The sequence below is a fragment of the Neomonachus schauinslandi genome, chromosome 12, assembly GCF_002201575.2.
Source record: "Neomonachus schauinslandi chromosome 12, ASM220157v2, whole genome shotgun sequence".
Classification (NCBI taxonomy): domain Eukaryota; kingdom Metazoa; phylum Chordata; class Mammalia; order Carnivora; family Phocidae; genus Neomonachus; species Neomonachus schauinslandi.
In genome coordinates, this window is record NC_058414.1 from 48,684,460 (window position 1) to 48,710,967 (window position 26,508).

Sequence of the window (26,508 nt, forward strand, 5' to 3'; positions counted from 1 at the left end):
CCTGTCTTTCTAGAACTTGAGGATAACAGAAACTTGGAGATATGATTCCTCCTGTCTCCTTGACAAACTGGACTATTTTAAATGAATGCCATTATTGAAAGATTTTTTTAAACATGTAAATAACAAGGGAATAAAAGTGAATAAACTGTATGATAGTGCTTTTCAGAAATGAAAGAAAAAAGTAGAGATTGGTCCTTTAGTAAAGATTCACTTTCTGTATTAAAACCTAGATTTTTATATGTCTGTGCAATAGGAAAAATATTAAGTCCATCACTAATTTTCAGACATCACATTATTCACTTCTTAAAATAATTTTTCTTCCGGGCGCCCGGGTGGCTCAGATGGTTGAGCATCTGCCTTTGGCTCAGGTCATGATCTCAGGGTCCTGGGATCGAGTCCCGCATCGGGTTCCCTGCTCAGTGCAGAGCCTGCTTCTCCCTCTCCCTCTGCCACTCCCTCTGCTTGTGCTCTTCTGTCTATCTCTCTGTCAAATAAATAAAATCTTAAAAAAAATAATAATAATAATAATTTTTCTTCCTTTCTTCCTAAAGCTAAGTATCATATTCTTAGCATGTAGATCTGAAAAATATTAGTCTCTTCTCAAGTACTGTCAGTACCTCTATCATGGATTGTATTATTTGCAGATATTTCTTAGGTTAAGTTCTGTTCCTCATGCATATTTTTCTGAAAGAAACTTTCTTTTCTCATCCTAAAAAAAAGTGAGTGAGCCTCTCACCATATATTCTCAGCATTCTTAAGGTAAACTATTTTTGACTTGTGTCCCTTTGTGATATCCCTAATAAGATGAGTCTCTTAAATTCCAAGTGACATGGTTTTGGGGGTTTTTTAAATATATTTTTAAAAGATCTTATGTATTTATGTATTTATTTTAGAGAGAGAGAGGGTGCACGTACGTGTACAAGTGCGTGAGTTGGTGGGGGGGGCAGACGGAGAGGGAGAATCTTGGGCCGACTTCATGCTGAGTGAGGAGCCTGACTCAGGGCTCAGTCCCACAACCCTGACATCATGACCTGAGCCAAACCAAGAGTAGGATACTTAACCAACTGAGCCACCCAGGCACCCCACAAGTGACCTGGTTTTTAACTTAAATATCTAAGTAATGTTCCCTATAGCTTTGCCATTCTTAAACCACTTGTACAATATTTTCTCTTTGATCTTCATGAAAACCCAACATTTAAATTATAACTCTGCAAATTGAGAAATAATGTAGTTTTTCTCATCAAGTTGATGAATTTGTCCATCAGACATTTATGAAATGCATAGTAGATGGCAGGGCTTCCATTAAATGCTGGAAATGAGATGATAAACAGAATAGATCCTAACTTCCTAAATTTCAGAGTGTAGAAGAAAACCAAGGTTTACAGTCACCATTTCATTTCTAAAATAAGATTCACACAGAGGGTGATGAGAAGTGATGGAATGTTGGAGGAAGGGCGCACAGTATTCGGCCTGATAGAATGGAGAAAAATATTTTGTAATCTGAGGGAATTCTACATGCGCTTATAGAATGTTTTTCTTGCTGTATTTTTACTGATATTCTATATTCCTATCAGGCATTTCTGGGAGATCCCAACAAACACTGTTGTTTTTCAGTGTTAATTAACTCCTCTCGCACTTTTCCTTAGTGGGGGGGGGGGGGAAGTTCTCTCTTTATACCTCAGGAAGTTCTCTCCTCTTTAGATTAGACTTTTCACTAAACAAAAGTTGAGTTTCTTCTTAAACTTTTTGATATTTGTGCTTTCCCTCCAAAGTTGTCCCGTGTAGTTGCTTTTGTCTCTTTTTTATTGTTTATTACCTGGTACTAGAAATTTGGTTTCGCTGAAGTATTCATTACTAAGTTGGGCTCTTCTAAGAACTCATCTTTGCAGTTTGTCTCATTTTCTGTGGACAGTGCATCTGATAAGTGTTACCTAATGATTTAGGGTCTGTGGTTGACAAGCGTTTTAGTAGTTGCATGGCTTCTTTCAGCCTCTGTGGGGCAATAAAGCACATGAATGAGCTCTCAATCTTCAGAAGGAAAACCTGAAACAAAGAGTCACCTTCACGTGCAGTCTAATTCAGCTTTCCAGCATGAGCATTGTATCGCACACAGTTCATTAAAGTGAGGAGATAAAATAGCATTTTTCTGCGTGTTTGTTATATTTTAAATTCCATTTATTTTATAATAGTAATAGTTCTATAGTACTTGCATATAATTTATAAACCAAAAGACATATGTTGGGTGTACATGCTCAAAATTGTCTTACTGATAAGGAGGGTGACCAAAACAGGTTGGAAATTAAGTGATCTAAATCACAAGCATCTTGGGACGCCTGGGTGGCTCAGTTGGTTAAGCATCTGCCTTCAGCTCAGGTCATGATCCCAGGGTCCTGGAGTTGAGCCCTGCATCGGGCTCCCTGCTCAGCAGGAGAGTCTGTTTCTCCCTCTCCCTCTTGTGCTCTCCCTCTCTCTCTCTCGCTCTCTCAAATAAATGAATAAATAACATCTTATCAAAAATAAATCACAAGCATCTTAAAAATGTTATAAAGACAAATTATATAAAAAGGACTTAAAATCCATGTTTGATCCAATAAGTGTTGTTGAGAAATCTGTGCAAACCAGCCTTGCACAAGAACAAGTCACTTCCTCGGGCTGTGAAGTGTCTGCTCCTCACCTCTACAAACACTGGGCTTTGATGGCAAGTGGCAGGAAAGTTCTTTCATCACTGTGAGTGGAGAGTGGGAGCTGGAAATGGAAGCTAAAAGACCAGAAGCTAAGAGTAATTCTATAGGGCTCCTGATTTTAATTTTTACACCCAGTTCTTATGAATGAGTAAATCCAGCCTTTTTTCTTCCTTTGCAAAATGTAGTGTATATAATGATGAAAATAAAGAAAACAAACTTGATATTTTCTAGAAGCAATCGTGGGCACTTTTAGTCAATTCAGTCTTTTCCACTGAATCCAAGCCAGTTATTAATTTTGAAAAAACTTTAGGTTTTGGTTATGAAAACATCAGTGATGATTACAGTGAAAACACTATCAAATTATTTCTCTCATTTTTGTAAGTTAAAATCATATTTTAACTGCAAAAACATCATTAGCATGATTTATCAGCATTTATAATGGATTGGGCAGGCATTAGGGACAATAATAAATCCTTTTTATCTGCTTCCCATCTCATTTCTCACTCTGAAATCCCAAAAGAGAACCCATTGGAACATTGGCAAAATATGTAGACAATTATTTTCATATTCCCCTTCCTATTCTTAACATTAAATAGTCTAAATTAATGGTAACTTGAGAGTTTCAACACATCTGTGAAATTTAGAATTTAAAGTAATGGGTAGTTAATCGATAATGCTTTTTGCTAGAAACCTGTAAGAAGTCTACCTAATGCCTCTGTTTTTCTCTTAATGGAGTACAAGGAAAATATTACTCTTGTGATTTGGGAAATTATGTTATAGGTAATGCATGTGACTTAGTGGTAGAATAAATGTAGAATTTTGAGTAATATGTGTATTGGTTCTATGATACACCCAGATAGCTCATCTTCACATTTAATTATTAATAGCATTATTACATTTTACTTATGTGGTTTTATTTGCCTTTTCTTTTTCTCCTAAGAGAGTAATCCCCTTAAAAGACCAGTCATTTGAGGTTGCTGCTTAATCGAGACGTGTGTGAAGTTGGCAGAACACAGAGTGTTCTGAATTGCTGGAATTGCTGATTCATTTGCAAATACAAAATAACCCACTTTCCTACCAGCACATTAGCACTGGGAAGGATTTCCAAGTCCCGGTAGTGATTCACAGATAAGCTTGCAATATATCATGCCTGATGAGATGTATATCATCTTCATCATCATCATCATCATCATCATCATCATCACTAAAGTATTTGCTGATCGAATTCCCAAAATACAGCACTGTGTTATATGGAAATGAGCTTGGTTCCTGTCTTCTTGATAAATTTCAGATATGGATTTCTTTGATAACAGAGCTTTTGATATTTAAAGTGAGTGCTTTCTACTAAATTAGAAGACATAAAGTTGCTTTAAAACATGACATTTATGTAGTAACTTTGAAATCTCTGATTTGAAATTGCAGCTGATGTACTGAGTGAAGAAGCAATATTAAAATGGTACAAAGAAGCACATGTTGCCAAAGGCAAAAGTGTTTTTCTTGACCAGATGAAGAAATTTGTTGAGTGGCTACAAAATGCAGAAGAAGGTATGATTCCATTTAACAACTTTGGTGGCCGTTTAGCACACATTTTCTCATTCTAATTTAAGGTATCTACTTCTTCCACAGATTTTTCATGCTTTCCTAAAACTAAAGTTCTTAGGGTGTTTTCCATATCAAACATCTTGCCTGCAAACTTAGCCTTCCTTTCTGAAATCAAAGCAATGAAAAGTTCTACATGGTAAAAAAACAAAACAAAACAAAAAACAACAACAATGAAAACAAAGCCTATTAAATTATCCACTCTAATAGGGGACAAAGGAATAAGTCATTAGCTGTTGTGAAAGGAAAAAAAAATTGGCTTACACATTGTGGGATTATATAGATTTTTATAGCACCTTAACCAGTTGACTGGTACTTAAATGGGAGCACTAGGTGGAAGAATAATGGATGAGAGTGAATCCCACTAAGCATGAAAAGTTTATTTTAGATGACCCAGAAGAGTAAAAGTAATTACAGTCTCTAATAATATTTATGAGCATGCTGCATTTTTAGAAAGGCAAAATTCATTGAAAAGCAAAAAGGAGCCAGAGGTTGCTACTGCCCTCACATATTATATGTCTGTCTTCCCTAGTAAATGCGTGCCTATGACAAAAAAATGTCTTCTGGGGGTTGGGGTAGGGTAGCAGATTAGAAACTCTTTCATGACTTTACTTAAAGGAATCTCTGGGGGCACCTGGCTGGCTCAGTTGGCAGAGCATGAGACTCAGGGTCATGAGTTTGAGTCCCACGTTGGGCATAGAATGTACTAAATAAAAATTTTTTTAGAAGGACAGGTGCCTGGGTGACTCAGTCAGCTAAGCCTCTGGCTCGTGGTTTGGGCTCAGGTCATGATCTCATGGGTTGTGAGACCGAGCCCCCACATCAGGCTCCACACTCAGTGGGGAGTCTGCTTGATGATTCTCTCCCTCTGCCTACCCCCCCTCATTGATGCACGCTCTCTCTCTCTCTCAAAATAAATAAATAAATCTTTTTAAAAAATTTTAAAAGGAATCTCTGAATAAAAACCCTGACTTTTCTCTCTCTTCTCTCTCCCTAGAATCCGAATCGGAAGGTGAAGAAAATTAGATGGCTCAAGAAGCACAATACCTAGGCTACCACACAACACATTTACGGGGAATGCTGAACCATTCGAGAAGAGAAACTTGACTTCTGTTTTCACAAAGGAGAAAAAAAAATAGGATAGGCTTCCCTTGTGCAGAGGGGGAAATGGTTTTTGTTTTTGTTTTGTTTTTAAATGGAGCCCTGAGGCATCAGCTATTACACTTGGGACTCTACCTCTCACTCACTATATGCTAACTTAAAGCCATTCAACAAGGAGTCAAGTAGGTATCTGAAATTAAATACTCAACAGACTCCTCTTTTTTAGCTGTATTTTTCAGGTACTGTGTGGTGAACGCCCCCACTGGTGTCTATAACAGGGCCACTTTGGTAGTTGTGTATCTGCTCGTGTATGTGATTTGACAAACCAGTTTTTTAAAATAAATGGCTTTTTAAAAATCTGGGCTTATATTCTCAGAGCTTTTATTTCTTTAGAGCACATGACTTCTTACGCAGTTGACCTTTCATTGTTATGCTTTTTTTCTCCACCCAGCATTGTGAATGTTTACGTTTCTTGTCATCTGTAGGAACAACCCTGTTCCTTTTACCATCATTAAGTAGCACATTTCACTTGTCTTCATACTGAAATAGAAATCGACCCAAAATACATGCACATTAGCACTAATACCATGAATTGATAGTATTGATAATTATTAGGTATATAAATTTATAGTTCCACATTTCTCATGTTTTCCTCAGCGCTATTTCTTCCCTGTTTGGAGGAGAGCTAATTGATGTACATATGTAAATAGATCTTTGTTTATGTTTATCACTAGGTGAGTTTAGTCTTTAAATTATCTTGTTCTCAGTAATAACAGTGAAGCATCTTACTGCTTGCAAAAGCTCATAGTTTATTACATGCTTCTTTCTTAACTCTTGAAAAACTTGAGGACTGCCCCTGTTGCTATTAGGGCAGTGGTTATCTCCAAGACAAACATTTTCTCTGAGTAAGAGTTGAAACAAGGAGGATGCATGGCAAACAACATTCAGCAAGTCAAGTATATAAAGAACTTTATCATTGTCATGTCATCATCCTGTATCAAAAGACAGTTTTCTAATTACCTATGTGTCCTCAGGAAGAAAAGGAAATCTTTTCCCTATGACTTAACCACATACTTAAATCTGTAACATGATGGATTCCTTTAAACACTCAGCCTTTGATTAATTCCTTTCTTCCCATTAGAGCATTCAAGTTCTCTCTCCCAACAATGGACAGAGAAATATCAATTTGAATAGATCCTTTTGAAAAATTATCTGTATGTGAGAATGTCATTTTCATTACAGAGGAAATAGTAAGGACACAATAACTAAGCCAGGAATAAAGAGCTTTACAGCACCTTGAAATGATTAAATACCGCTGGATGTACATATGTCTTGTTCTTTCTTGAAATTCTGCTGAGCACTGCCCCTCTTCCAGACTAGATTTCTTTTCCAGTCTGTCTGTTCACAATTGCCCTGCTATTTTATAAAAGAAAATATTAACTCCTCATCCTGTTATAGGACCCTGGGATGAAAACCACCTGGAACTAAACAAAGCGGACAATTCTAGAATGTGTCGTTCTTCTAGAATAGTCCTGTGAGGGGAAAGCAGGAACCTGAAGGGAGAAGAGTCTGATACCTTCCAGGCCATCGATACATGACAAGCCTCCATTATCTAGCTACCCTTTCGTCTAGCTAAAAATTAGAATTATGAAGTGGTAGCCACATCCTAGACTTCACGCTAATGTGTTTATTTGAATGGAAAAAAATGAAAAATTTTAGTTGGAACGTAAGTTTGGCCATCTAATTTGGTAAGTGCTGATTGCCAATTAGGATACATGGCATATTTCAGAAGTGTATTAAGTTAAATATGTATCTGATATTTTGACAAAATGGATTTATTAAAGGTAAAATTTTGAAAATTAATGGAATTTGTAATAAAAATTTTGTCAATTTTTATGTCTTATTTTATATATGTCATGTTTAACTTTATACATCAATGTGTAAGACAATTTCCCCTTTCATTTTAGGGGATCTCGAATAAAAAGTATGTTAGAGAATATTTGACTTTGTTCCCACTGTATCAAAGGTAACCACACTGAGACCTAGAAAGGCACAGAGTTGTCCAAGGCCTTGAAGTTAAGTGTCCAAGATGGAACTAAAGACCCATCTTCTGAGTCCCACACCCCCATACTCTTTCTCCCCTATGTTCTGCTGTCAAATTAATGAAAGTATTATTTTCATTTTCTTCTTTCCAATTAATGAAAATGAATTACAGTTCAGGCAAGTGTTTTTTTAAACTAGCACTTTTATTGAATAAAATCTGGAGACATCAGAAGATCAATTTTCTAAATTATAAAATGTAACAATGATAGGATACTAAATACCTAACACTTTTTAGCACAGAATATTTTTCCCAAACAGAATTAACAAAATTTGAAATAGTGATTTTAAGGTAAGCAAGCATGGAGGGAGGGGGGAAATGCTCAAATAGCAAAGATTTCCTGCATCGATAAAGAAGATACAGTATATATATATATATATACACCTGCCATTTGTGACAACATGGATGGACCTAGAAAGTATTAGGCTAAGTAAAATAACAAAGACAAATACCATATGATTTCACTGATATCTGGAATCTAAAAAACAAAACAAATGAACCAACAAAAAGAAGAAACAGACCCATAAATACAAAGAACAAACATGGTTGCCAGTGGGTGGGGGATGGGTGAAGGGAAGTGGGAGATAGAGGCTTCCAGTTATGGAATGAGTAAGTCATGGTAATAAAGGGTACAACATAGGGAATACAGTCAGTGGTATCATAATAGCATATGGTGAGATGGTAGGCACGCTGTGGTGAGCAGAGCATAATAATGTATTGAGTTGAATCATACTGTACACCTGAAACTAATGTAATATTGTGTATGTGTCAATTATACTCAAATAAAAAAGCATCTTAAGTATTTTTAAAACTGACAAAAGTTTCTGGATAGATCACAAATCTTCATTTAATGTTAAAACAAAACAATGAAAGCACTAAAAGAAAATGTAGGAAATACCTTTTAACAGGCATGGAAAAAGCATAACACAAAGCCCCCCAAAAAATCTGATTATAAAATGTCAAAACTTTTTCCATAGTGAAACAGTTACATGAGTAAAAAACACTAAATGTATGTGGGATCAGTAGAGTTTCAAAAGATTAGATGAAAATGTTTTTTATAAAAATAATAGAATTAACAATACAGCATAAATAGCATCTATAAATCAATAAAAAATTGAGAAAGTGCAAAGTATGAAAAGTCTAGATGCCCAATCCTACTGTTAATCAGAGATGTGCAAAATAATAAGATAAAATATTTTACTTACTGTGTTGGAAAAAATTCCTAAAACCAATAATCAGCAATGGTCTGTGTGGAAAAAAAATGGGTTCTTTCCTTTTGCACATGGCCTTTAGAGTTAAAATTTGGCAATAAATATTAACACTTAAAAAAACGCATATTCTTTGACTCGGCACTCCCGCTCTGGAATCCATCCCATAGGTGTACCCACAGACATTTGTGCAGTGATCATTCTATTAATAATGAAACTGGAATGGGGCTCCTGGGTGGCTCAGTCATTAAGCATCTGCCTTCGGCTCAGGTCATGATCCCAGGGTTCTGGGATCGAGCCCTGCATCGGGCTCCCCGCTCTGCAGGAAGCTTGCTTCTCCCTCTCTCACTCCCCCTGCTTGTGTTCTCTCTCTCACTGTGTCTCTCTGTGTCAAATAAATAAATAAAATCTTTTAAAAAGAAAATAAACTGGAATGAACTGAGACATTCTTAAAATGTCTGTGTCTAAATGTCTGAGAGGTGGCGCCTGGGTGGCTCAGTCGGTTAAGCATCTGACTCTTGGTTTCAGCTCAGGTCTTTATCTCATGGGTCGTAGGATCGAACCCATCCTGCATTAGGCTCGTGCTCAGCAGGAATCCGTTTGCATATTATCTCCCTCTCCCCCTTCCCCCATGCTCTCTCTCTCTCTCTCAAATAAATAAATCTTAAAAAAATAAAATGTCTGAGAAAGGAACTAGTAAATTATGATAAATCCATATCAGGGAATGAGGTAGACTCAAAAAGTTGTCCATAATATATCATTAAAGGAAAATACAAGTTAAAAAGAATATTTTCCCCATTAAGGGGAAAATTATATAAAGCTGTGTTTATATAATGTACCTTTACAAATACATAGAAAGGGAATGATGTTTTCTAATATTTGTTATTTCTGCATTAGTCTTGGGCAGAGCTGGAAGAAGGAGGAGAATTTTCTTTTTACTCTGTATACTTGAATTTCTTTAGAAAGAACATGCAATACCTTGTTAATTTAAAAAATTAATGGATGTTTATTTTAGAAAAATATAAAAAAGCTTTTGGAAGAAACTATTACATAGCTTTTTGCCACAGAGATGAGCACTTCCAATATTTTTATATTTTTACAAATACGGTTTTGCTTAATTCTTTAACCAGTAAGTCCTTTCTACATCAATTTTATGTCCCGCTCTTTATTAAATATTATTCTGTAACATTTTACCACATCAATAACTCTTCAAAAACATGATTTCACAATACATATAATTGTTCTTGCTATGGATGGGACATATTTATAACTCTATGTTTCAATATAAGATATTTTATAACTTTTTGCTTTTAAAAACAACCATTCAAAATATTTTCCCATACGTCTTTGTTTATCTATGATTATTAGAAAAATAGAGATGGAATTTGGGTCAAAGAATTTGACTATTTTTAACACAAAGTGGTCTTATTTTCTGAATTTGCATTTATACATATGAATGCATTTTACTCCCATCTTGAGATAGTTCAAGGCAATATCATTTTAGTCAGAAATCTTAAAACCGTTAGCCTCTAAAGATCTGGAAGTTTAAGCTTCTGAAATTCAGCAGATCCGATTTATAAAATCGTAAGAGTAGGGGAAAGTAAAATATTTCATTTTTAAGCCAAGAAAACCAGCAGTCTGGAAACACCTCAGGTCTTGCCTGGCTATAGAATTGTCTGATTTGAGCCGCTGTGGTGTCCTCAGCTCAGCTGATTCAACATCTCTGACCTTACTTTATCCGAGCTAATGGCAATTACTTCTCTCCACGCTGTACTTTTGAAAGATGGTAGGCTTCAAGGTCCCTCCGGATAGATGCTTCTCCACTGCTGTGACCCTCTTCTTGTAAAATAGATGTAAGTAAAGCATTTCTTCCATGAAAAACACATTTTTAGAGCTAATCTTTGCACATTTAAAATCTCTACACCTTAGTTTTGTGTGTTTCAATTATTCATTGGTAAATAAATAAAAATGCATAGTTTATGGCTTGAATAGAAACAGCACACCTGTGTAACTAGCCATCAAATGAGACAGGGAACATTAGCAGAGTCCCAGAAGGGCCCCTATGCCTTTGCTGATCTCCACCTTCACCTCCTCAACGTAAATCATTATCCTGCGTTCTGATAGCAGAGAGTCACTTGGCCTGTCTTTGAAGTGGATGCAGACAAGGTTATTTTGTTTATCCCTTCTTTCATTCAATTTTGCTTTACCCGTTTTGTTGTTGTCCTTTGTGTTTAGTTCCTTTCTGGTATGTAATTAAGTGAACACAGTCTGTCTACCAACAGTAATACCCAGCTCTTTCAGCAAGAACATGGGAAACATGAGAACTTTTTTTTTTTTTTAAGGGAGGCAGGGAGGGGCAGAGGAAGGAGAGAGAGAATCTTAAGCAGGCTCCACACCTACCGTGAAACCTGATGCGGGGCTCCATCCCACAACCCTGAGATCATGACCTGAGCCGAAATCAAGAGTCGGACCCTTAACCAACTGAGCCACCCAGGTGCCCCGAGAACATTATTTTTTTAATGAGCCAAAATGTTGCACTATTTTATTTTGGCACAGAGAATAATATCTGTTTTTCAGAGAGAGTTTTGGAATGCACACATTTCCTCACGGTAGCCATTAAAAAAGAAAACCATGCCTGCCTTCTCTGAAGGATTAGTCCCATTTTTATGTGGGCAAGATCGATTCCTTAAAAATTAGATCATAGATTACTGTGGCTTCAGTTATGTGTTCTGCCTCCCACATTTTGCTTTTGCTGCTGTGTAGGCAGAGGAGTATAGAGATGAATTTGGGATTGTTTGGCTTGAGCTTGGAGGCAGCATTCTGCATTAATTAGCTGTTTAATTAGCGAGTCACCTAACTCTTGGTATTTACTTTGCTTAATTGTAAAACGAGGGCCTGGACACGATCATGCCTTAAACTGGGACTTCACAGTACACACCACCCAATATTATATTCAAGACTGTCTTCAGCAGCTTCTCTGAGTGGTCTGTGACTTAAGAAAGGTAAAATATAATTAGGCTAGGTTGATGGTTCTCAAGCCTCAGCATGCATCCAGATCACCTAAAGGGCTTAACCTGGATTGCTGGCTGTGCCTCCCCCCACTGCTGCACTGGGAGTTTCTGACTTGGTTGGTCAGAAGGGGCAAGGTCTGCAGGCAAGTTTCGGGTAATCACTGATCCTCCTGGTGTCAGGACAGTACTGAGAACCACCAGGGCAGATGGTTTCTAAGGCCCATTCCCATGCTGATTTCTGCAGTCTCTGATGTCTTCAGCAAAGGAGGTGGGTTGTGTTCTACTCAGCTGTGTATCTTTGCTGCATAGCTTGGCAAGAAGTTGGTGTTCAGTAAATGTTTGAATGAATAACTGAGCGAATGTGCCTTAAGAATTTCCTTTTAGGGCGCCTGGGTGGCTCAGTTGGTTAAGCGACTGCCTTCGGCTCAGGTCATGATCCTGGAGTCCCGGGATCAAGTCCCGCATCGGGCTCCCTGCTCGGCGGGGAGTCTGCTTCTCCCTCTCCTGCTCCCCCCTCTTGTGCTCTCTCTCTCTCTCACTCTCTCTCTCAAATAAAAAAAAAAGAATTTCCTTTTAAAAGAGTTGATCATAAATTCATTCTAATGTTTTCCTATACTTTTTTTTTTTTTTAAGTTCAGCATTGGGACCACAGCCTGACTGCTAGTTAGTAAGAATTTGGATTATTGCACTCTACAGAAATGCATCATTATTGATTGTGTCATTCTCTAAAACAGCCAATAGCATGTGGGCCCATAACGTACAAAATGATCCTGAAACATCCCTTACCTGTTTCCAAAACAAACAAAAATACTTTGTTGTGAGTACTGTCTAGCCAGACTCCATAAGAGTGCATTGTGAGTGTTGACAACATAGTGTTGAACAACTGTGAGCCCCTCAGCCCACGCCCCCATGCTAGAACAGATCTAAGAAAGGTAGTCTCACTGGGCTAGATCATTAGCACTCAGACTTTCCTGTGCATCCGAATCCCCTGGAGGGCTTGTGAATTACGGATTGCTGACAACAGCCCCAGAGCTTCTGGCTAGCACACCTGGGGTGGGGCCTGGGGATTTGCATTTCGAACAAGTTCCCAGGTCCTGCTGCTACTGCTGGTCCAGTGACCACACATTTAGAACCACTGGGATAGGGGCACCTGGGTGGCTCAGTCGTTAAGCATCTGCCTTTGGCTCAGGTCATGATCTAAGAGTCCTGGGATCGAGCCCTGCATCAGGCTTCTTGCTCCACGGGAAGCCTGCTTCTCCCTCTCCCACTCCCCCTGCTTGTGTTCCCTCTCTCGCTGTTCTCTCTCTGTCAAATAAGTAAATAAATTCTTTAAAAAAAAAAAAAAGAACCACTGGGATAGATAGTTTCTAATCCCTTGGTAACTGGGATATTGAAGCAACCCAGTCCCATAGAATGGAACCTTGAGTTGGACTAGCTTGAAAGCTTTTGAATTTCTATAATTTCTTCCCTAGCTCTCTCAAACGCCTGTCTCCTCTGAAATTCTCAAGTATTCTTAAGAGGTGTGAAAGGATGTGAAACATCTCAATTCAGACAGTCTTCACTTCTTACAAGAGAAAAAAATCTGTTAGGTAAATACTGGATCCTTTCTTAGCACATTCTCTTTCTCTTTGAACAGGAAAACCCTGTGGTTTTCTATCCATGGACCCCCAGAACCAACAGCATCAGCATCACCTGGAAGCTAGAAATGGATATTGTCGGAATCCACTGTGGACCTGCTAAATCAGAAATTCTGGGGTAGACCCTCCAATCTATTTTAAGCACTCTGGTGATTCTGATGCAGGCTTAGTTTTAAGAGCCACTGGCTGGACCTAAACTTCAAGTGGAAGATCACCTTGGCACACATTCCTAAAGACATAGGGTAGGAGGACAATTAGAACAGAGGCAGGACCAGGCATTGGCACAAATAAGAGGTTAGTGAGGTGAAAAACATCACTTTTTTGGAGGCTGATCAGAGACTGAAAAATATCTCTGGAGGCAAGATGACCTGGCATCCTTCAGTGCTATAGAGAGGATAGATGTCAGTGCCCTGTAGCTATATGATCTAGATCAAGCCATGGAAGTACCTGGCAGCTGATATGAACTCATTTCCAAGTGCGTGGGAATGACTTCTGAAAAGTAATAGTTCTTCTGAACACTGATTTTTTTCTTTTTATCTTCTTATTGAGCAATGAAATGAAAATATATTTCATTTTTTCTTCTTTCCAGTATGCTCATCACCAAGCATAGGTTTTGTAGTAAAAAGCAGCAGCTTTTCCAAATGCAATGGAATCTAGAAGATAAGTATTCCCAACATATCTCAAACTAGACTTCTGGATAATGGAGAGGAACATAAGGGCAACAGAGTAGTGAAAGATGAACTCCATGTGTACATGCATAGATAGGAGAATTACATTTAGGTAAAGTAGCTTGTAACAAAAGATTGGTAAGGGGTGCCCTGGTGGCTCAGTCAGTTGGTCATCCAACCCTTGGTTTCAGCTCTGGTCATCATCTCAGGCTCCTGGAATCAATTCCTACGTTGGGCTCCACGCTCACCGGGAAGTCTGCTTGAGGATTCTCTCTCTCCCACTTCCTTTTCCCCTCCCCCTGCTTGCTTATTCACTCCCCCTTCTCTCTCTAAAATAAATAAATCTTAAAAAAAAAAATTGTGAAGTTCTGATGCCGTATTACTGCTGGGGATAAAATAACAGATGAACTGGCTGATCACTGATCTTCTTTTTGGCCAAACCTTAAAGTTTTCCATGGAGCTTAGAGAAGCTGTTTGTTTACTTTGCCCATATGGCCTCTAGTCTTTTGTTCACATCAAAACCTGTTTCACATCATAGCATGTGAATACTCAGTGGCTTCTGAAATATTATGAACAATGGCAATGGCCCAGGGACTATTTACAAGTGCATTTTAAAATTTCCAGATACTGGGGCGCCTGGCTGTCTCGGAGCATGTGAGTCTTGATCTCAGGGTTATGAGTTCAAGCCCCAAGTTGGGTATGGAGATTGCTTAAAAATAAAATCTTTAAAAATAAATAATTTTTTAAAATTTCCAGATACTTGTTTTTTTAACATGTTGTTGCTTTCTACCGTAATTTCATTGTGGTCAGAGAACATACACATTATGATTTCAGAGGTTATACATTTATTGAGACTTGTTTTATAGCCTAGCACGAGGTCTGTCTTGGTGAATGTACCATGTGCACTTGGAAATCATGTTTAATCTGCAGTTGTTGGATGGAATGTTCTATAAATATATATGAGGTCATGGTGGTCGATGGAGTTGTTCAGAGATTCTGTCTTCAATGATTTCTTTGTCCAGTAATTCTATTAATTGCTGAGAAAGGGGTATTAAAATCAACCCTGATTGTAAATTGTCCATGGCTCTGTTTAATTTGACCAATTTTGCTTCACATACCTAGAAGCTCTGTTATTAGATGCGTACACATTTATGATTGTTATGTCTTTCTCGTGAATTGGCCAATTTTCATTATGAAATGTCCCTCTTTATCTCTAGTAACAATCTTTATCTTGAAGTCCACTTTATCTGATAGTATAGACTCTCCACCCTTTTTAAGGATACTGTTTGTATGGCGTATCTTTTTTCATCCATGCTATCTGGGTCTTTGTATTTAAAGGTTGACTCTTGTGCATGGCATAAAACTGAGTCTTGCTTTAAAAAAAAAAAAAAAAGGGTGCCTGGGTGGCTCAGTTGGTTAAGCGACTGCCTTCAGCTCAGGTCATGATCCCAGGGTCCTGGGATCGAGTCCCGCATCGGGCTCCCTGCTCTGCGGGGAGCCTGCTTCTCTCGCTCCCACTCCCCCTGCTTGTGTTCCCTCTCCCGCTGTGTCTCTCTCTGTCAAATAAATAAATAAAATCTAAAAAAAAAAAAAGAGATCAGTATTTAATAAATAAATAAATAAATAAATAAATAAATAAATATCCATCCTGATAATCTGTGCCTTTTTAAATGGCATATTTGGTCCATTACTGATATATTTAGATTTAAGTGTACAATTTTACAGTTTTTTCCCTATTTCTGCCCTCTGGTTTTTACTCCTCTGTCCTTCTTTCCTACCTACCTCTATAATTAATTGATTTTTTTTTAGAATTCCATTTTAATTTGTTGCCTTCTAGCTATACCTCTTCATATTATCTTTTTAGTGGTTGCCCTGGGGATTACAATGAACAAACACAAATTTTCAGTCTATTTAGAGTTAATATTGTAATACTTTACTTAAAATATAAGTACCTTATAACTGTACAGGTCTATTTACCCTCTCTCGCATCCTTTCTTGTAATAGTTGTCATATATACTGTGTCTACAAACAGTAAACACTCCAGAAGTATTATTACCTTTTGTTTTAACAGTTTTGCGTATTTTTTTAATTAAAAAAAACTTGTATACCTATCCATTTATGTACCATTTCGGTTAAAGAGCTTGTTTCACTGCAATCTGGCCTCCATTTTTTTTTGATGAGAGGTGGGGGGAGATTCAAATCAATGTTTTGGAACTGTCCCCAAGCTCAAAGCTTTTACACACACACACACACACACACACACACTTTTTTAAAAGGATGGAGGAGACACCCAGTGCTCTTGTCTTCCTCTAAGTGTCAACTCCTCCCATTGTTTGCCCCCTACCGTATCTGCCTGATTTTTTGGTCATTCTCTAGTACCTTCAAATAATTGTTTTTCTTACTTTGTTTGGAGTTTGGAGTTGTTACCTATAGGGAGTTTGGTCTTATAGACACTACTTGGCCGTTACCAGAAGCAGGAACTTTAACAATGAATTCTTTTAGGAATCCTATTGAACAGCCCACCATTCCAGCTTACAGCTCTATACATAACAATACCCGCACCTATCCTTGTTCATGTATATATTTACTGCATGTAAACTTTTTTTGACTCTGTTATATTTATCTCATTAAAAAACCTGGAGGAAAAAAAAAAACCTGTAGCTTCCACATCTGGAGAGCTAATATGAGAAACAATTTATCATGTTATTGTTAATGGCTTAAAGTGGGGTTCAGCTTACCCCAAAAGTCACAAGAGACCTAAGAGATAACAAGGAAGAGCCTATGTCTGCTATGAACTTGGCATCTGACTTTACTAAACTCAAACAATAATTCACATTCTATTCCATGCCTAGATCCTACTCAGAGATATGCATGAAAGTCAGTTAACTTACGTTCACTTGATTGCTCACAGCTCCACAGAGAAGGCTCTGGTTCTAGAAACGCTTTTTTACTTGAAATATCATCTCCATTGGGCATTCGTTACTTAGCAGAAGCAAGAAAAGCAGATGTTTTATAAAAATCATTTTTAAGTTCCATAGGACAGAAATCTCTATTAAAACTTAACCAGGAAGGCGGTTATGCTCACTCTATAAAAAAAAAAAAAAGAGAGAGAGAATCAGGGACTGGGAATTTATGCTACTGTGGAGAAGAGAGAATTCCTTGAGGTCATAATTGATATAACAGAGTTAATATCACAGAGTGAATGAGCATCAGTATCACACCATGGGAGATGGGGGCAGTTATCAGGCCTCTGATTGTTTTGTATCCTGATAGGCACCTTAAAAGCTATTATACCTTGTTATTTTCTAGTTGATAGGAAAAACACAAAATTATAAATAATGCCTTATTTCCTGGTAGTTTTACCAGGAAAACTGGTAACTTTAAAAATAGACTGATCTACTCTAAAAATAGACTGATGATAACTTTAAAAATAGACTGTGGGTTTCATTACATTACAGAACTTATTCAATGACTCAATTGTTTTTATTGTAATGTGATATCAAGATATAAGGATACCAAAATCTGTGTTGGTCAGAATTCTACCAGAAGAATAAAACCACTAAGAGATAGATGATTGATGGATAGATTGGTCAATTGATCTATATCATTCATTTATTCTTATAATAGCTTTGGAGGACTATGTTTGTTTATGTTCAAAGTCTGAAGTAACATCATTTTTGGGACAGGTGCATCATATGTGATTTAAGAGACTGTGGTCTCCCCCTCCAAATTTTTTTAATTAAAAAAAAAGAGACCAGTGCTGTCTGTTCTTCACTCTTATCTTCTCTTGACTTGAGTTACTTCTCTTGCAAAATCAGATGGTTAGATATGATGAACTCTAAAAGTACCTATCTTTCTAAGTGTGTATGATTCCATAATTTCAAGCGCAAGACCTGAGACTTGGAGATTCTCCAGAACTTCTTTCTGACCCCTCTGAGCCCCATCCCTATGCCCTCAGAACACGACAAAAGAATGTTATAATAGAAAGATTTAAAGACTCAATAATGCCACAAACCAAAATTTTTTAAAATGCTCAATAAAATTCATAAAAGCCACTGACCCGTTCCTCCACCATCCTGTGGTTAAAAATAGTCAAATGTTAATTCCTGAAGTTGCTTTAGATAGAGTCCAAAGATTTGTTTCTTGGCCTTGTGTTTGAAAGAAAAAATATTTTCCATAGACAATGACCAACAAAGTTTCAAGTAAACAAATTAATTCCCCAGAGGTTTTTACGATGTGTGCATTGTTTTAGATGTGGGGAAAATATTCCGGTTCTTGAAATCATGCTGAAAATAAAGAACGATTCTAGTAGTGAAAGATTTGCAAATAACTGAATGAATACAGTAGATGCTTCTAAGGTTGGACTACAAAATATGTTAGAAATGTGTACATTCAGGAAAAGTATATAGAACTCATGCAAGAATATGCAGATTCAAAAACAGCCAAATAGCGGTAGCAAGTTAACTCCTGGCAGAGTTACAGCTGGGCGGGCTAACTCCCATATGAAATGTGTGTGCATTGTCAACGCCCCCACTCGCAACACATTTTTGTCCCAGGCGCTAGTCTTCCCTCCTTCTGACATAGTCTCACAAGGGAAAAATGAAGAGCAAAGGGATCTCAGGGTAGAGAGAACTGAAGGGATGGGCAAAGGAAGAATCGGGGCTGATGGAATGAAGCCCCTGTTCTAGTGATCCACTGATTTCTGTCCATCTCAGGAGTTGGCCTCAGAACACGACAGGCACTGTTTCAAAAAAAAAAAAGTCATAGCCCATTTTCTAAGAAATATGGAGTAGGTTAGGTAACTCACGGTACATTTTTTACTTTAAAAACTCAGGTGATAAACTTGAATTGTTCAAAACAATAGTGAACTAAGGAATACAGCCTATTTGTGTCCGTTTTGGAAGGCCGCTCTGCTCACCACTATACCAAAGCTGTATGTACTAGTGTCTGCTTGGAATAAATTGGATTCTTTTTCTCTTTGCCTTATTCACACTGAAAAAAAATTTAAATTAAAACACACAGTGCTAAAGATCTGATTTTCGAAACTTGATGGGGATGTTTGGAGGTGGTGTTAGCATCTAGAATAGTAAAACCCAGAGTGAACTAAATATAACTTCATGCCTTGCCTTATTAAAAATCTCTTCTCTTACAGGCCATCTTTCAGCAGGATTTCAGCAGAAAAAAACTGGAGGACAAGGACACACACACACACGTATACATACGCACACACGCACACACACCCCGGCTCTGAGGTTATTATCTTGGAAGGCAAATGAGGGATGAGATGAAAAAGCAATCACAGAATCCAGCCCAGAAGAATAAAAGGAAACAGAATAATAGTCTTAATTCTACGTGGAAGCAGAAGTAAGCCATAGACAATCTGGGCTCTGAACCAAATAGGAAAGAGGATAATCAAAGAGAAATGTTTAATTATATCAAAGATCGATATTTAATTAAGGAGAATAAAAGTATTGCAGTCGGGAAACATTTTTCATATCAATTTGGTCTGACCCAGACTTATCTCGAAACAATAAAGGTTCAAGATGAGTATATTCTACTCAAATTTACGGGAAACTCAAATGACATTAAGCGGTGATGAGCAGTTGAAACTTACTGATTAGAGTCACTAATTGGGTTTAGGTATTGCCATTTCCTTGAATTGTCCTCTAGAATGTCTGTCTTATTTCAAATTAATTTGTTAGTGTTTTTATTATAGTGAACAGCTTTCTAATCTATATCCGAGGTCATCACATGTGGGAGACACCCAGCTATTTATTAGAAGGCAGCTTACGTGGCACCATTGCCTTCACGTTTCAACCACGTTTTGGGCCACTAACAAGAGGCACTTGTGAGCAGTACTGGCCTCACAAACACACCTAAAAGCAACACCACAGGCAACATGTGGGGATCCCACAAAGGAGAAGAATGAAAGCTGCCTGCAGACCATTCTTGTATCAATTTCCTCCTGGCGCTGTAACAAATCACCACAGACCGAGGGAGTAGAACTGTGCTCTTTGTGTGGGCTCTAGAGAAGAGTCCAGGTCCTTGCTTTTATCAGCTTCTAGAAGCTGCCTGTCTTCCCTGGCTTGTGGTCCCTTCCTCCCTCTTCAAAGCCAGCAACATAGCCTCTGTTGTGTGCATCCTGCTCTCCCTCTTACAGGACTCTGGTGACTCCCTTACACCAGGATAATCCAGGACGCTCTCCCATCTCAAAATCCTTACTTTAATCACATCTGCAAAGCTCCTTTGCCCCATTAAGAAACATATTCACAGGTTCTGGAGATTAGGACATGGTATCTTTGGGGGGTGGGGGTGCGGGATGGGTAGCATTATTCAACATACAGCAATGGTCAAAATGCCAATAGGATATAAAGAAGCTTGGTTATAATGCTCACTCACAATGAACCGTGATAGGAGGAAAAAGAAATGATTAGCCCAGGGTACTTTAATTCAGCCTTGATTAAGTTAAAGAGAAAAAAGCTACTGTAGATAATGATTCCGAAAGTGAAACCTGAGGACGAATAATGAAACAGTACTGAAACAAATTAACTCCAAGAACTCAAAGCACCAGATCAGTCATTACTATATGTTTAGAGAAATAAGGAAGAAAGATAAAGAATACTTAGCCCTTATTTGCCATAAAAAGTAAGTTAAATCAACATTCAGTCTATTCCTTATCATCCTAAAGTATCTTAGTCTGTTTACTAAAAGAAGGGAACTTCCCCTAATATTTCAGATTTTTATTTTTTTTGTATTTATATTTAATATTGTTTTATTAAATATGCTCTAAGCACTGTTGACCTTAGAACTATTTTGTTTTATGGAAAGCAGTGTTTGTGAAAATATGTGTTTTGGGGAATTGTGTTTGTTCACTTGAAGTTGTAAACAATGTTTGTTTTCAGAGGTTGAATTGACTCACCAGCCCTCATGATTACTCTAACTTAACTGATCCTGTTAGAAGCAACTCAGCCAATAGAAAAATAAGTTTAGTCATTTAAATGAGGAGAGTGTCCCATAGCCTTCTTATTGGTAAAATTTGGTTTTGCAAGTAAATACTTTTGTTGATTTTAAAAAGAGTTGTCTTCAAAACATAACATTCTTTATTCCTCAGTAGCACAGTATTTTTGTGAGTCTTCTGACCCATCAACAACTTCAATAGTGTGCAAGTGAATCTTAAATATGGATATCCAGTTGTCCCAGCATCTCTTTTACTTTTTTAGATATTTGAAATTTTTCATAATTCAAAGTGAGAAAAAATTAAGCTATTCTTACAACTATCCTAAAATATACACTTAAAATTTTATTTTAGACTCTACTGGGAAGTATTGCCAAATGTAATTTTGAAATTTCTGGGATAATGCAAGTGCATTTCAAATCCACACAAACTTCTAAAATATCAAGTATTTCAAAATCACATTGAAGCTTTTATTTACCACATGGATTTTAGAGCAGCGGCATTTCAGCTCACCTAAACCTACTAGTGCACACCCTCAGCCAAAAAAACAAATTCAGGGAAGCTCCAAAACATAGGTTAGCTCAAAAGTCAGTGACATTTTACGTTTTGATAATCTGAGAAGTATGAATGCTTCAAAATCTTAAAAAAAAAATCATTTGAAAATGGAATCATTCACATTTCTTACACTTTCATGCATCACTGAGAAAGTTTGAATGATACATTTTTTGTTGTGGTAAAAAGCTCATAACATAACATGTACCTTCTTCACTGTTTGTTAATGTACAGTTAAGTAGTATTAAATATATTTACGTTGTTGCGCAACCGATCATCGGAACTCTTACATCTTGCAAAACCCAGACGCTGTATCCAATAGACAACAACTCCCCATTTCTCCCTTGCCCCAGCCCCTGGCAATCACCCTTCTATTTTCTATTTCTATGAATTTGACCACTGTAGATACGTCAGAGTAGCGGGATCATATGGTATTTGTCTTTTTGTGACTGGCTTATTTCACTTAACATCATGTCCTAGAAGTTCATCCACATTGTAGCATGAGTCAAAACTTCCTTCCTTTTTTTTTTTTTTTTTAAGATTTTATGTATTTATTTGACAGAGAGAGACACAGCGAGAGAGGGAACACAGCAGAGGGAGTGGGAGAGGGAGAAGCAGGCTTCCCGCCAAGCAGGGAGCCCGATGCGGGACTCGATCCCAGGACCCCGGGATCATGACCTGAGCTGAAGGCAGACGCTTAACGACCGAGCCACCCAGGTGCCCAAAACTTCCTTCCTTTTTAAGGCGGAACAGTATTCCACTGTATATGTGTTCCACATTTTGTTTGTCCCTTCCTTCACTGACGGACGTTTGGGTTGCTGCGCCTGGCCATCGTGAATAGTGCTGCCATGAGCGTAGCTGTGCAAGCATCTCCTCCAGACCCAGCTTTCAATTCTTTTGGATCCATATCCAGAAGTGTGATTCCGTCTTCAGTTTTTTTGAGGAGCTGCCATTCTGCTTTGCACAGCGGTGGCATCATTTTGCATTTCCACCAGCAGCGCACAAGGGTTCTAATTTCTCCGCATCCTTGTCAACGCATGCTATTTTTTGTTTTTCTTTGTTGTGGTTGTTTTTATAGTAGCCATCCTAACAGGTGTGAGGGGTCATACCATTGTGGTTCTGATTTGCATCTTCCTAATGATTAATGATGTTGAGCATCTTTACATATGTGTCTGGGCCAAATAATATATATATATATTAAGATTTTATTTACTTATTTGAGAGAGAGTGAGAGAGAGCACCAGCAGGGGAGAGGCAGAGGGAGAGGAGGGAGCAGGGAGCCCGATGCGAGGCTCGATCCCAGGACCCCGGCATCACGACCAGCTGAAGACAGATGCTTAACCCACTGACCCACCAGGTGCCCCCCAATAATATATTTTTAATTTAATCTTTTGTTTTAGTCAGTGTCTGCCACTAAAAAAAATTAACCATTAATTTTCCAATTTCAAAACTAAGTAAGTGTAGAGAAGTTAGTCTTCCAAATGATACCCATTTTGTAAGTTTGTAATATCTGTACTACTGAAGGTAGTAAAACTTAAAACTGAACTAAGACTTTTGGGATACTGTGTATATAAAAAGAGATAATCAGGCTTACCATGTGAAGCTGTAGCTGGTGAGAGCCCCCTCTGCATCTCCGTGCTTCTCAGTCCCAAACAGCCACACCTGGAACTACTTGACTTGCTTCTACCTGGAATATAATACCTATGGCTCCTGCCTGAGCTGCTTGTCCATGATGGGCAGCATCACCCTCGGTAGCTCTCCTCTGCAGTAGACGTCCGGGTGGCAGAACACCTCTTGGACATCATCAAGGTATCAGAGAGGAGTGGTGAGTACCCATGTCATTCATTTTGTTTAGTGTTTTGGGAGACCATGGCATGTGCTTAAACTCTCCTCCCTTAAGGAGCCCCTAAGGCAACTGACCAGGGCTGGAAGCCACCAGACTGGGGCCTCCAATGGCCCCAGAGCCTCCCTGGTCACCAAAGAGCTGCAGATGCCTTGTTGCATTAGCTAACAGAGCTGCCTTCTTTTCGTCAGTGTGATGATTACTTCGCTCTTCAAATTTGTTTGTATTGGAGCGCCTAGCCAGCTCAGTTGGTAGAAGATGCAACTCTTGGTCTCAGGGTCTTGAGTTTGAGCCCCATGTTGGGCATGGAGCCTACTCAAAAAAAATTTTGTTTGTATTATCAACATTATTGTTCTCCTGCAAGCTGGTAAAACTTTTGAGATCCAAATTGCTCTAGACTTTTGAGTATTCAGAATACATCCCGCATCTTCTTGGCTTTGATTTCATTAGAGAATGCATTAGCTGACAGCTTTGTCTAAAGGCTAATAAGACAAAGACAAAGAAGGCAAGTCATGATAGTATTCTGAATTTGCCATGGGTTGTTGTGTGTCAGTGGGCCCAAACCTGTAAAATGTGACTTGCTAGTTCCTTCTAAATCATTTGAATACTGAGTGGTACATAAATAATTGAATAGTGACTTTTAATTAAGGCTCTGTAGTGAAAGCTGCTTTATGCAAAATTAAATGCTTTTTAATAGCTAATTTAGAAATCACTTTTAAACACTGGAGGTACCATACCAGGAAACTCAGCAAATTACTAATTTGATTTGGCAAAGTGTTCTCAGATGACACTTTGGATTCAATTTCTTTTTGTAAATGAGTGTTGCCTTTCGTTCACAAAGCTCAGAATTTTCTTTCAATTGCCTGTACTTCTCACAAAAGAGAAGATATGAAGGGAGAAAACATAGACCACATCATATATTAAATAATAATTTATGGTAATGTGAAAAAATAATATAGCCTATGAATACCTGGGAACTAAATGATGTTTCATTACCTTATCTAAGTGTTGTAGATATTAAAGGTAACTAAGTGTTAGGGATTGAACTGTGCTCCCTATTCAAATGTTGGTGTCCTAACCCCTAATACCTTAGAATGTGACCTTCTCCAGAAATAGGATCACTGCAGATGTAATTAGTTAGGATGAGGTCATTTTGGATCAGGGTAGGCTCCTACTCCAATGACTGGTGTCTTTACAGCATGGGGGAAATTTGGACACAGACACAGAGGGAGAACAAGATCTAGCAGAAGCCAAAGAATGCCAGAGGTTGCCCACAAACTACCAGCAGCTGAGAGAGAGGCATGGAATAGGTTATCCTGCATGGCTCTGAGCAGGAACCAGCCCTATGACATTGATTTCAGACTCTCAGCCTCTACATCTGGAAGACAATAAATTTCTACTGTTGAAGCTGCCCAGTTTGTGGCACTTTGTCATGGCAGCCCTAGCCAAATATTATAGACTGAATGCTTGTGTCCCTCAAAATTCATACTGCTGAAGTCCTAACTCCCAGTGTGATGATATTTAGAAGTGGGGCCTTTGGGAGGTAATTAGGTTTAGATGAGATCATGAGGATGGGGCCCCTATAATTGGATTAGTGTTCTTAGAAACAGAGACATCAGAGAGCTTGCAGTCTCTCTCTCTGCCCTGTGAAGACACAGTGACAAAGTGGCCATTTGCAAGCCAAGAAGAGAGCTCTCACCAGAACCCAACCACGCTAGCACCCCAATCATGGACTTCCTCAGATCTGTAAGAAATCAGTGTCTGTTATGTCAGCCACCCAGTCTATGGGAGTTTGTCACAGCAGCCTGAGCTGACTAAGACCCCAACTAATACTATTAGGGAATCCACATGGAACTCTGAGGATGAAGCACCAGCAGCTCTGTTGGCTCTCTGGAACCAAGTTTACCTAAAAAAGTCCTTTAAGGTATTGGATAGAATTATGAAATGTCAACTTTTCAAGCATCCTAAAATTGGTCAGAAATTGCTTTTAGAAACAGATGAATATAACAAATACTATGAAATACGCAGTATCATACCATTTTCCAAAATTCTTCAATATTGGGAATGCTGTCACCCAGAGCTAATTTAAACATTTGCTAAATTAAAACCTATAGTAATCAAATAAGGTTTCTATAAATGTGACTAGGCAAATATAATTTTAATTTCTGTAATTATACTTAATTTCCTAAGGCCAAATAATGATGTTCTCTTTTAATATCAAAGCAGCTATTATTAATCTGACTTTACAGCTGATGAACCAGATTAGGAAAGCTAAGTTATCCAAATTTTTACAGAAAACAAGTCATGGAAATCTGACTTTATTTTCTTTGACTTGACTTTGCTTTCCCACAAATGTTCCCCCAAGCCTCCCTTTATTAATGTTATTATAGTCACTATTACAAAAGTCTATTAACTTCTCACAGGGTCGCAATTGAATGAGATGAAAGTTATTTCCTAGTACAATATCTCATATACAAAGTTATGCAAATTACTTAGCCTGTTACAAACTTGTAGTCACAATTAGATGAGAAAATGCATATAATATGCCTAGCACATTGTCAGGCACAGAGTAAGCACTGACTACATATTAGTTGTTAATAATAGCAACAAGATCTTTGAATAATGGATAAAGAGATTTATGTTATAATAATGGGTCATTATTATGTACACACTGATGATAGTTAACAAAAGAATGGTTAAAAAAGGGGGGAAATAAATCTTTGGCCTATGCTCAATAAATTTAAAAATATATAATGTTTTCTTTTTCTTTATACCTGTACACCTTTGTACTTTTACCTGTGTATCAGTAGGGATAACCCAGAAAGTAGAGCAGAGAGACCCAGATTGCTCATGGAGGCCTGGACGGCTGTTGGACTTGGTGTCTACAGGTGTTTCATGATGTGTCTCATTCTCCACGGCTCCCCTGAGATTAGAAAATAGGTTTCCAAGCTGTGGATGACTATTGGTTGACTGCCCCAAGATTGCTTCCTGTGCATTATTTGCTGTCTGGAGGTGCTCAATATATTGAAATGTACAGCTCCTCATGCAGATGACTGAGCTCATGATATCAGATGCCTGGAAGGATGAAGGCTACGCATTCTTCTGCTGGGTTATGATTTTAGAAGTCCCAGAAGTTTCCTTGGTGAGTT

The 26,508-nt window shown here is 38.0% G+C and overlaps 1 protein-coding gene across 2 annotated transcripts in view; it reads left to right on the forward strand.

Moving 5' to 3' along the window:
- Positions 1-6,374, forward strand: part of BZW2 (basic leucine zipper and W2 domains 2) — a 63,547-nt gene extending 57,173 nt beyond the window's left edge. Inside the window, exons 11-12 of one of the 2 annotated variants that reach the window (XM_021689485.1) lie at positions 4,107-4,229; positions 5,281-6,374. In XM_021689485.1, the coding sequence (XP_021545160.1) occupies positions 4,107-4,229; positions 5,281-5,309 (152 nt within the window). In that variant the 3' untranslated portion in view covers positions 5,310-6,374. Of the gene's footprint in view, positions 1-3,624; positions 3,675-4,106; positions 4,230-5,280 lie in introns of those variants that run through there. The other variant, XM_021689486.2, reaches the window with a different exon arrangement.
- Positions 6,375-26,508: the final 20,134 nt, after the last annotated feature.